At 37.3% G+C, this 12,209-nt stretch overlaps 1 protein-coding gene across 1 annotated transcript; it reads right to left on the reverse strand.

Moving 5' to 3' along the window:
* Positions 1 to 294: 294 nt before the first annotated feature.
* Positions 295 to 5,303, reverse strand: LOC140679059 (uncharacterized). The gene is made up of 8 exons (XM_072914001.1): positions 4,873 to 5,303; positions 4,299 to 4,384; positions 3,985 to 4,205; positions 3,328 to 3,503; positions 2,869 to 2,943; positions 2,360 to 2,474; positions 1,421 to 1,611; positions 295 to 537 (listed from the first exon to the last, which is right to left on the reverse strand). The coding sequence occupies exons 3-7, from the start codon at positions 4,154 to 4,156 to the stop codon at positions 1,499 to 1,501; spliced, it is 651 nt and encodes a 216-aa protein (XP_072770102.1). The 5' UTR covers positions 4,157 to 4,205; positions 4,299 to 4,384; positions 4,873 to 5,303; the 3' UTR covers positions 295 to 537; positions 1,421 to 1,498.
* Between the last annotated feature and the right edge of the window lie 6,906 nt (positions 5,304 to 12,209).

A 12,209-nucleotide genomic window follows, 5' to 3' on the forward strand; every position in this document is an offset into this window, starting at 1 on the left:
GAACATGGTTCTAAAGAATGGTTCTATAGAACAGGGTTCTAAAGAATGGTTCTATAGAACATGGTTCTAAAGAATGGTTCTATAGAACAGGGTTCTAAAGAATGGTTCTATAGATCTCCTCTAAAGAATAGTGCTATAGAAGAAAGTTCTAAAGAGTAGTTCTATAGAACAGGCTCCTATGGAATGGCTTTCTGTGGAATACGATTCAGAATGATGTAGAAATGATTGGGCAGGCATTCTACAAAATCTGTGGTCTAACACTGGCAATGGAGAAAGACAAATATTGCAGTTGAATGAATGTTGACTTGTATTTATTATATACATGTAACTCAAATCTTGACGTAATAAATAAATGTCAGCAGCATAAATCAACATGATCACCGCGCTTCCCCGACTGTTAGAGACGGTTAGACGTCCAGCAGAATTTGTTTCTGAGGCCTTCTTTTTTTCCCATTTTCTGCGCAATGTTCAGTTTCACTCCAATGATTTTCTTTATCACATTTGCTTCACTTGAGGGATGGAGCTTCTTCACAAAATCTGAAAGATCAATAAAATATACCAGAATTAGTGTCTGCAGACACCAAGACACTAGCTGTCATGCAATGAGTTACACTATGGCATTTTTCAGCTCGATAAAGAGAGTGATGTCTATCATTTAATCAATGCAATGGATAGTCAACACACTGCATACATTGCATATCACGCGTTTCTATGCTGTAAGGCACTTGCACTGCTTGACGCACACAAAATCATATGTGGTGCAATCATGCCAGGCTTTACGAACTGCAACAAATCTGTATCAAATTCTGACAGTGCATGTACACTATTCATTAGCTATATAGAAAATCCATTCAGTGTGTGAAATATTTTTCAAATTATTTTCAGGATTTCACTTTCTTGTGAATCTTGTTGTGTACTTGATGGGTGTCCCCAATGGCGTTCGAACAATCACGAAAGTGCATTAATAGAATTCTAATAAAAATATTTAACTTCAATCTGATTGAAACCATATCCACATCGGGAAGGGGATCTGACACATTCCCTATCTAAAAGTCGTTCACTTCTCAACTTGCAGCAGAACTCACGGAAATTCCCGACGCTAGTTGTTAAATAGTAAGGCGGAGAATGCCGATATAAGATATCAAACGAGAAAAAGGTGTAGATATCCGTGCGCTGCGGTTTTTGCTTTGTCACTTGATGTTGGTTTCCGACGAGATCAAAGCTAATGTGACCACCCATGCCTATAAATCTGTCAAAACGAACATCTCGCAGTCAATTCATGGACCAAGCAGACTGGAAGCTATGGATATCTATACTTCATGCCAAACGATCACGGAACGACTTGGAGATAGGAAAAGGGTCAGATCCACTTCCCTGATGTGGATATGGTTTTAATCAGATTGATTTAACTTATACTCACCAATAATAGCAGACACTTTCTTGTCATCCAGTTTTGGTTTCTCATGCTTATCCTTAAAAGCATTGGATTTTTTTCCTGTCAAGCTGCTGTTGGCCAGCTCCTCTCTGGCAGAGCGACAGCAGGACGTCGAGCTGATAGTATTGTTGCCTGACGTGATAAGTCGTCCATCTTCATTAGCAGGCCAGGAAGTCCTTTAATAGAAAAAAGTACATTGTGATGCAGACACAATAAAAAAAAAATACATTAATAACATGAAGCTGGCGATATCCAAACTGCTCGGCTCTAACCCCAGCTATCATAATGTAAGGGTATTTTGATAGGAATCTTGTTCAAGTCAAGGGAAACATGGTAAGGAAGCAATCAAAGATGAAAAATATATATAACCATATATATTAATTCATCCTGACCACGCGAAGATTTAATATTTGTCGGTCAAGTATTAATCAGATATCCAGCTGAGACAAAATATCAAGAAGGAAGGGACGTAACTCTTGCTAATATAAGAGAAACACACAAAAACGGACGGACAGACAGACAAACAAACAAGTACCATATGTCCTCCCCTTATTTAGAGGGGAGGACATCACAACTTAGGATGTTGTATATGCAACAGTTCTGAAATTATCCCAAATCATAAATGGATTTTTATTGGAAAAAAGGGGCATAACTCTGGAAAATATTGTCCGAGACGACTCATTTTCGATAGGCTTCTTGTTACACTAAGATAAATAGATGTAACAAGTTTGGTTTCCGTACATGAAACGATTCTGTAAATATTGCGGTGACGGATAGACAGCCGTACATGACGACAATACCCGTAGGCCAAAGTTAGATGAAAATACAGTAATAAGAAAGTTATTTCATACATCGACATGTAAGCATATTTTCCATCAACCTATGATAATTACAATAACATACTTCTAGAATAAGAAAACCTACCTTCAACAACCCTCAATGCATCTCGAAGGGATTTGTTTTCCTCTCTCAACTGGAGGACTTCCTTCTTCAGGGATTCCATTTCTGTACATGTATCTTTCGGTGAAGTTCTTCCCAGCTGAAAATGTCAAAATAGTAAATCAAATGAAATAATTTGTATTATGATTAATTTGGGCGCTCATATGTTTTCCGGAAGCAATTTGTCCTGGATACGGCCCTGACAGCACCATATAAGTTTTACATGTATAAGCAACCTTGTAGGCACATTAATTTGAATATGCTACATGTACATGTAGCAGTAAGCCATTCACACAGTAGGCACTGTTCATCAGGTATTTGTAGTGTTATTTTCATATAAGTAAAAGTATAAACTTGTGTTTTAAACCAGTTGCCAGGGATGCAATTTTTACGTCCTCGATTTCAAATGAATGCTAGGTACTTGTGATTGTTTGCCTCGAGAGGGTGCTTTGATTAACCAATAAAATCCTATTCTATTCTATTCATGTACTCACAGCAGCAAGTTGGGCCTTCAATTGTGCCCGAGCATCATATCCCACAGCTGTACGGCTTACTTTCCTCTTTTTCTTCTGAAAAATCAAGATTAACAAGAAAACGTGTTCAGTTCTTTTATATGCCATTGAAGTGAAGAAATATGTTTGCAGAAATGATAGATTTTCGAGTACATGCAGAAAGTCTGTCAACACCTCAATTTGTCTTGAATATTATTCTGTCTGAGTTGGTCGAATTGAATCAAAATATTCAATAACTTTAAAGCCTACAATGAAACATGATTTGATTAACTTTTATGATAAAGAAAAACTGACAAGGTACTTCAAAAGTATGGGATTGAATCCTACAAAACCTCACACAGTTGAAACACCACTGAAATAGTGAGTGAGTGAATTAACGTTTAACGTCGCTTTCAACACTATTTCGGTCATATCGCGACAACACCACTGAAATAAAAGTACCTGCTGTCTGTCAGATAGAGTCTCCTCAACACTTTCATCCTTGCTCTCACTGTCTGATGACCAAGACTTTGGCTGTTTGTTTCTCTTGCCTCTGCCATATTCCAAATCACCAGTAAGGGGTACATCCTTGCCATCCTGAGCGGCTTTCAAATATGGCGTCAGTTCACGTGTGTCTTCTGTGTAAAAACAAATATGTGCCACATTAAGCTAAATTAAACTGTACAGTTAGTCATACATTTCAGCAGCAGATTGTTATCACTAAATTACTTTGGTATACCTACAGTTCTGATGATTCAGAAATTCACCTCAGCGAGAAACAAATTTCACCTTACTTTCCCTTATTTACAGGCTTACAGCCATATTAAAAAATTGTCAAGGTTAAGTCTGTACTATCATGACAATCACCTCAGCATTGCAGATTGAAACATTCAGTATACCAGGGCTGCACTGATGAGAAATTACTATCAATCATGGAAGAAAAAAAATTATATTATTTAAATTTAACTTTACATAAACAAAGTCGAAAGTTCAAGGTGTAAAATCAGAAGTACATTAAATATATCTATATTAAATATATCTATATTTATATGTACTTCTGGTAAAACGTATACTTTTTACTGAATTGAATTGAAAAGTTTTCAACTGTTTATTAATTACCACCAAATCTCAGAATTCTTGCCACGTATTTGGTTTGTGACTGCTTCCTTCCTCCTGCTTTGTTGAGTGGCCATGGAACTTGGACTTCTTCATCACTGTCCCAATTTTCTCCATTCATCTTCTCTCGAGAACCGCTCGTGGTTAATATACTATATTTCGTCTCGATGATCATCCTCCCCTTGCTTCCGTTTGGCGACCTGACTGGGGGCCAAACTCCTTCTCTGTGTGATCACACAAGCCTGACGTTACAAACAATGGAGGGATGATAATAATACTACTAATAATAATAAATGAGGCTAGTTTTGCTAGCTCACCATTTCCGCCCGTGCCTCGAAGCTGCTGTTTGGCTCAACGTTAGCCCGCTTGTGACGTCTCGCATCGCGCCTAGAAGACCCTAAACCTAAATGTGATGTTTAAGCCAACAAAGTTACCGTCAATGAACTCCGACGTGACTTGGGCAGCTTAGAAAGAGCGAGTGAAGTCAACATGGACGTTGTGGCCGCCATCACCAACTCAAACTGCCCGCGAAATCTGCTTTGCAACTACGGCAAGCGCGAAGGGGAAAAATAAATAATTTAAAAAAAAAGTTGATTTGAAACATATTCGCACTTATTAGTGTCGGATATGAGAAACATTGATACAACGCGATTATTACCAACTATACATGAATTTGGTTGTGATTGCAGCCTTAAAACAGTTTTGTTATTTTATAACAAAACGAGAGCAGTTCTATCTATCGTGTTTGGGGGGGGGGGGGGGGGGGGGGGGTTTGTAATGTTACGGCGGGAAAAGTAGTAAACTAAATATAACATTGCACCATGCTTTTGAAAATGTATACATTTAAATCCTGGCAAATACTGACTTTTAACAATATAAATTGTTACTTACATGAGTTCGGTAAAGTGTTTTCCTATTGGGCTCCGTGAAGAAACGTGTCTGGGCTTGTTCTTCCACAGCTGCATGCAGGTACGTGGGCGGGTCCTGACGTTTTAGGTCTGATTTAAACCTTTGAACTGAGTTTTGCTAAATCAATTTATGTTGGAAGTCCAATAAAATTAATTTTATCACATAAAAAAGTAAGTTACGAAAATATTCACACTTTTTACTTATAGATAACTCAAAAACTCTAAAAATAAAAATAAATTGATTTATTGGAATAAATATACTTTTAAAAATAAAGTCTGCCGAAGTTCTGGGTGTCCGCCTTGAAATGACACCTCACAATTTTGAATGATACAAAATTAACATTTTCATAATTGAGGGAGACATCCTGCATTGTTCAAAAAACAAGCTCAAGTCTGGTGAATCAACTTAATGAGATTAATCAATGCTATGGTGCCATTTTATAGAATTTTATTCCATGGAACAATCTATAGAACTTTCAGCAGATAAAGGATAATGTCTATAGAATTTCTGTTAGACATTCTATAGAATGCCCAGTTCTATAGAACAATCTATAGACCTTTCAGCAGATAAAGTAATGTCTATAGAATTTCTGTTAGACATTCTATAGAATGCCCAGTTCTATAGAACAATCTATGGACTTTTCATCAGATAATGTAATGTCTATAGAATTTCTATAGGATATTCTATAGAATTCCCAGCTCTATAGAACAGTGAAAAGACCTTCCAGCACATGAAGCTGATGTCTATAGAATTTCTATAGAATTTTGAATACATATTCTATAGAATCTTCAGTTCTAAAGAAATTCCGACGAAATTCTATAGCGTTCTATATATTTCTATAGAGATTCTATAGAACATTTTTTGCAGGGTGTGCTTGTGTTTTTGTTCTGTTGTTTTTGGGTATGTTAAGAAAGCAATGATGCACTGTGCCCAAGACAAATTTCCCCGCGGGGACAATAAAGTTGAACCTTGAACCTTGAACTAGACCCATAATAAATTCATAAAAGAAGCAAACTTCATGAATGTTTTTTGTGAGCAACAAGTATGTGCTCCAATCACTACATCACAACAAAATAAGAGTTGTAGAAATGATTGTAAACTCAAGCCAGCCATGACATGATGTTCTTTACACGTGTATGTACACCTTTGACCACCACTGTATGTTGTGTTTCTGCAGGGATCAAACTGGTGCGGAGATGAAAGCGTCGTCCTCTGTCCTGTCTCACCCCACAGAGGTGGCTGTCCTGTCTGGCCCTCTCTGTCGACCCCCCGGGGGTGATGGAAGCCAGAGGACGCCCCCCCTCTGATGGTGTCGTCTCTCCGGCTGATTGAAAAGTTTTTTTCCCTCCTCTCTCCTCCGGCCTCACCTCTTCCTCTGCGACCCCCTACCGGGAGCGCCCCCTCCCCCGCGCCCTCCATGCTGACTTTGGTACATCCTCAGTGTTCTTCGGCCTTTGAAGGCCAACATAATGGAGTGGTAACACGAGAGCGACAGAGGGGATATGGAATATTACAAGTGGACGCAGAGGAAGTGTCCTTTTTCTCCCTCTTTTCCCATTTTGGGCGACAGGAAGTCAAGCACCAAGTTGGGCTTGATTATATTCAACTCCTTCAAATGCGGGGATTTTTGGAGGGTAAAAAAAAAAGGTACCCAAACTAAATGGGACGTTGTCTTCAAACACTTTGGAGTGGAGGCTCGGCTTTGGTGCTCTTTGGAAAGATAACATTCCAAGATGTGTTTTTCTTCTCAACAGTCAGAACCTAAATGCTACTGACACTGAGAAATAGCGGCTAACGTCCCTCTGGAGTGCAAATGCGTTTGTCTTAAACAAGCCTCCCTGGTGGCAAATAAAGCTCACTTAAAGTAGCAGTAGAGTGGAAATACAAGCTGCCTCTTTATTGAAGCTATTACCATAAATATCTGATGTATGACACCCAAAGACTTGCAAAGTATGCGAGTAAATAGATATGAGATTCCCCAGTCATTTTGAGAGAAAATGAGCTAGCCAGTCACGTGATCACATGACGTCGAGCTAGGAACCGCAGATGCCTTCATCGCCAACAATCATGCCAATAACGATTCATTCGACAGTCCAGAACCATATACCGTATTTTTCGGATTATAAGTGGCAGTTTTTTCACAGCTTGGGGGGTGCGACTTATACTCAGGAGCGACTTATGTGTAAAATGATCAGAGGTGGGTAGAGTAGCCAGAAATTGTACTCAAGTAAGAGTACTGTTACTTTAGAGATTTATTACTCAAGTAAAAGTAAGGAGTAGTCACCCAAATATTTACTTGAGTAAAAGTAAAAAGTATGTTGTGAAAAAACTACTCAAGTACTGAGTAATTGATGAGTAACATATACACACACACACACACACACACACACGCACACGCACACGCACACACACACACATATATTTATATATACACACACACATATATATACACACATATATATATACATACATTGATATATACAGTATATAATTTATATTTATTTATTTTGCCGTTTTTGTTTACATGTTAAAGGTGTTTTAATGAATATACATGCATGTTTAACACATATAGATTCCTTTCTTTCATGAAGACAAGAATATAAGTTGGTGTATTACCTGATTCTGATGACTTGCATTGATTGGAATCAGACAGTAGTTAATTGAGGAGAAAAAAAGTTCCTCCTTTCTGTCTAATACCACATGAAAGTGGTTGGTTTTTGGCTTCTTATTTGTCCAGCTTCCATATTCGTTTTATACACTTTACAAGAAATACATTGGAGGCAAACTCCGTCGCTTGCTAGCTTGCTAGCTTGTTTGCGCTGGCTTTCGGAGACTCTTATTTTGAAAGCGCAGGCGCGATGGAGCGGCACTTTTATTGTGAAGACAGGAACTGTGTAGTCAGTCTTTAGGCTTTTGACAGGATGTACGGTTGAAATAAAAAAGGGTCTTTATTCCTTCACGCTTTTGATTGATTGAAACTTTTATTAGTAGATTGCACAGTACAGTACATATTCCGTACGATTGACCACTAAATGGTAACACCCGAATACGTTTTTCAACTTGTTTAAGTCAGGTCATGTGACGCCTGGCTCTGTTTGATTGGTCCAACGTCACCAGTGACTGCATCTGATTGGTGGAACGGAGTGAACGTCACCAGTGACTGTATTTGTTGAAACGCAGGCACTATGAAGGTCTGTCTGACAGACCAAAACAAACAAAGCGTGCATTAACAGATCGATCAAAATTAGTAGCGAGTAGCGAGCTGAATGTAGATAAAGTAGCGGAGTAAAAGTAGCGTTTCTTCTCTATAAATATACTCAAGTAAAAGTAAAAGTATGTTGCATTAAAACTACTCTTAGAAGTACAATTTATCCCAAAAGTTACTCAAGTAGATGTAACGGAGTAAATGTAGCGCGTTACTACCCACCTCTGAAAATGATTAACACATTAGCGTAAAATATCAAATAATATTATTGATCTCATTGACGTAAGAGACTAGACGTATAAGATTTCATGGGATTTAGCGATTAGGAGTGACAGATTGTATAGCATGTTCTATATGTTATAGTTATTTGAATGACTCTTACCATAATATGTTACGTTAACATACCAGTTGGTTATTTATGCCTCATATAACGTACACTTATTCAGCCTGTTGTTCACTATTCTTCATTTATTTTAAATTGCCTTTCAAATGTCTATTCTTGCTGTTGGCTTTTATCAAATACATTTCCCCCAAAAATGCGACTTATACTCCAGTGTGACTTATATCATACTTGCCAACCCTCCCGGATTTTCCGGGAGACTCCCGAAATTCAGCGCCTCGCCCGAAAACCTCCCGGGACAAATTTTCTCCCGAAAAACTCCCGAAATTCAGGCGGACCTGAGTGACGTGTTGACGACACACAACAACAGTGTCTACCGTAAAGCAGTTCGTCTGCCGTAAACAGCAATGTTCTGACACTTTTAAACAGGACAATACTGCCATCTACTGTACATGCATATGTGACCCACCCATAATGTGTCACATTTTTGTGTTGATTTATTTATTTTATTTTGTGGTTTGAATTCGTTTTTGGAGCTGTCATTACACATTTATCAGTATTCACATTGGTCAGTAGGGGGCAGTAGGGCGTTTCTTCCCAATTGAACGCTATCACCTGCAGACCGGAAGTGTCTTGTCATTCTGATGAGCGCGACCAGTCTGTGAACAATTGAAACGTCCTGTGTGCGACCAGTCTGTGAACAATTGAAACGTCCTGTGTGCTCTATCAGAGCAACCTGGGCTCTCATAACACCTGAGCAGTGCCAGAAACTCATCGACTCCATGCCACGCCGCATTAACGCAGTAATTGAGGCAAAAAGAGCTCCAACCAAGTATTGAGTATTGTACATGCTCATATTTTTCATTTTCATACTTTTCAGTTGGCCAACATTTCTAAAAAATCCCTTTTTTGTATTAGCCTTAAGTAATATTCTAATTTTGTGACACACGGAATTTTGGACTTTCATTTGTTGCCACTTCAAATCATCAAAATTAAATGAAATAAACATTTGAATGCATCAGTCTGTGTGCAATGAATAAATATAATGTACAAGTTACACCTTTTGAATGCAATTACTGAAATAAATCAAGTTTTTCAAAATATTCTAATTTACTGGCTTTTACCTGTATATGTTTTTTTTCTTATTTATTATGCATTTCCAGCCGGTGCGACTTATACTCCGGAGCGACTTATACTCCAAAAAATACGGTATTTGTCATGCTGAATACTAGGAGGGCGAGCTACAAGTTTTGGAAGCTCTGCTAAACATATCCAGTTTTAGTGAAACACTAAACATCATGTAGCAGTATTGCTAAGTGCTGAACAAGAAATACAAACATAATAAAACAATCTCTTACTGTACGATGTCTGCTCTCACTTTGATGACGACTGATGGGATGTCCATATCTTCCTGTTGAGATGAACAATTGTATTAGACACGATGGTTAAATGGTTCAAAAAGTCTGTTTGTCTCCATCAGATTCAAAATTCTAGATTTCAAGGTTAAATCCTCCTAATATCCAGATAAAAGGATTATAAATTATTGTAGATTCATAATCTAGAATCATTTTGACGAGCCGAGATGCAGGAGAGCAGCAAACAAGACATCAATGCTGCGTAAGCTTCTTCTTCTTCTTCTTCACAGTCTGCATTCGTATATGTTGCATTACTGCCATCTTTAGTTTCATTTTATAAATCTGTCCTTAAGGTCCAGTACGGCACAAACTATAGTTAGCGCTCGGTTATCAATGCTAAAAAATACTTTGCCTCTTTTAGCGCTTATAATGACAACATTTCTAACATTTGTTTAATATTCAGGTCACCACATTTAAAGAGTATTGTTGGCGGGTTTTGGAGGTTATTTAATAGTGATGGGTCCGGCAACACCGATGCATCGGCGCATGCGTCGAGCTCATAGAGCGAAACCCTGTGTCGGTGCGCGTACCGCTTTTAGAAAGTCACGTGACCGATCATGAGCTGTTTTGGTCACGTGACCGATACGCCAACTGTGTCGCACTGACGCCTCCTCTGTGCCCTGTGAGCGGCTCTTTTCTACAGCCGGAGAAATAATAACTAAGAAGAGAAATCGTCTAAAATGTAATACGTCGGAAAAACTTTTTTTTTTTTATAAAAAAATAATATTAAAAAAATTCCCAGTCCACAATCATCCACAACACGTTCTCTTAGATTTCCATGTTATGATACATGTTCACATTATTTATTGACTGTATCTAAAAAAGATAAAAATATATTTTTATTTAAATGAAGATATGAAATAATCCTAAATGAAATACAATGACTTGGTTTATATTATTGTATATACTAGGGCAGGGGTCACCAACGCGGTGCCCGCGGGCACCAGGTAGCCCGTAAGGACCAGATCAGTCGCCCGCTGGCCTGTTCTAAAAATAGCTCAAAGAGCAGCACTTACCAGTGAGCTGCCTCTATTTTTTAAATTGTATTTATTTACTAGCAAGCTGGTCTCGCTTTGCTCCACATTTTTAATTCTAAAAGAGACAAAATTCAAATAGAATTTGAAAATCCAAGAAAATATTTTAAAGACTTGGTCTTCACTTGGAATAAGCGGTAGAAAATGGATGGATGGATGGGTCTTCACTTGTTGAAATAAATTCATTTATTTTTTAATTTGCTTCTTATTACTTTTAGAAATACAATTTTAGAGAAAAAATACAACCTTAAAAATGATTTTAGGATTTTTAAACAAATATACCTTTTTACCTTTTAAATTTCTTCGTCTTCTTTCCTGACAATTTAAATCAATGTTCAAGAACCCATAACACGTCCTAAAAACATTATTACAAAACAAACATCAAAAAGTGGAATAAAAGATCTCACTTGTAAAATGTGATGAGAAGAAGTTGCAATGTTGACTTTAAGAACACAAACGTTTTTCTTTAAAACTCAAAAAATAATAATGAATCAAAATCAATGTTGTTATGAATTATTGACATATTGAAGGCTCTTATTACTTCACATCAAATATTACACTTTCAAATACTTTTGAGGGAAAATATTGCATATTTAAGTTTTGCATGACGAAAAGGGCAAAAAAAACTAACAAAAAACAATTAAAAAATAAATTGAAATAAAAAAAGGATAGTATGGCTAGACCAATGGATAGATCTGAAGTTTATCTAGAGATTTAAACATTGAAAGTTAAAAAAAAAAAATGTATGAATGATTTTTAACACTTTTATGAGTGGGGCCTGAAAATGATTCAAAATGATTGTTGTGAATTATTCAAATCAAATCAAATCAACTTTATTTATAGATTGACCTATTTAAGGCTCCAATTACCTCACATCAAATATTCCACTTTGCAATTTTTTAGGGGGGAAATGTTGCATGAATAAGTTGTTTTTGCCATAAAAAAAAAAAGAGTTTTCTTTCACAAAAATGGCATAAAACAGATAGATCTAAAGTTGCTTCTTCCCCAGGGCCATAACCATCCTGAACGGACTGCCCCATTGTCCCTCATAACTGCCTTCTCTTCGGTGCAATAACCCATTCCACCAACCACCCTGTTTTTGTTTTTGTTTTTTTTCATGTATATATTCATTTCACACCATATTCATTGCACTTCTACATTTTTTATATTTTTATATATTTGCACATTGTTTTTCTAGCATGCACACATCGCACTGTATGGAATGGCCTCAATCTCGTTACCTTGCGTAATGACAATAAAGCTGATTCTGATTCTGATCTAGAAATGTAAGCGTTTAAGCGTTTTTTTAACATTTTTGTGAAGGG

This window comes from Nerophis lumbriciformis, linkage group LG10 (genome assembly GCF_033978685.3).
Source record: "Nerophis lumbriciformis linkage group LG10, RoL_Nlum_v2.1, whole genome shotgun sequence".
Taxonomy (NCBI): domain Eukaryota; kingdom Metazoa; phylum Chordata; class Actinopteri; order Syngnathiformes; family Syngnathidae; genus Nerophis; species Nerophis lumbriciformis.

Bases quoted from the DNA above. Each gene is read 5' to 3' on its own strand.
- LOC140679059 (XM_072914001.1), bottom strand. From the start codon at position 4,156: ATGATCATCGAGACGAAATATAGTATATTAACCACGAGCGGTTCTCGA. The intron at 3,504-3,984 runs GTAATTAATAAA...GTTTTTACACAG, and splicing joins AAGAATTCTGAGATTTGGTG to AAGACACACGTGAACTGACG. The intron at 2,475-2,868 runs GTGAGTACATGA...TGACATTTTCAG, and splicing joins TGAAGGCCCAACTTGCTGCT to CTGGGAAGAACTTCACCGAA.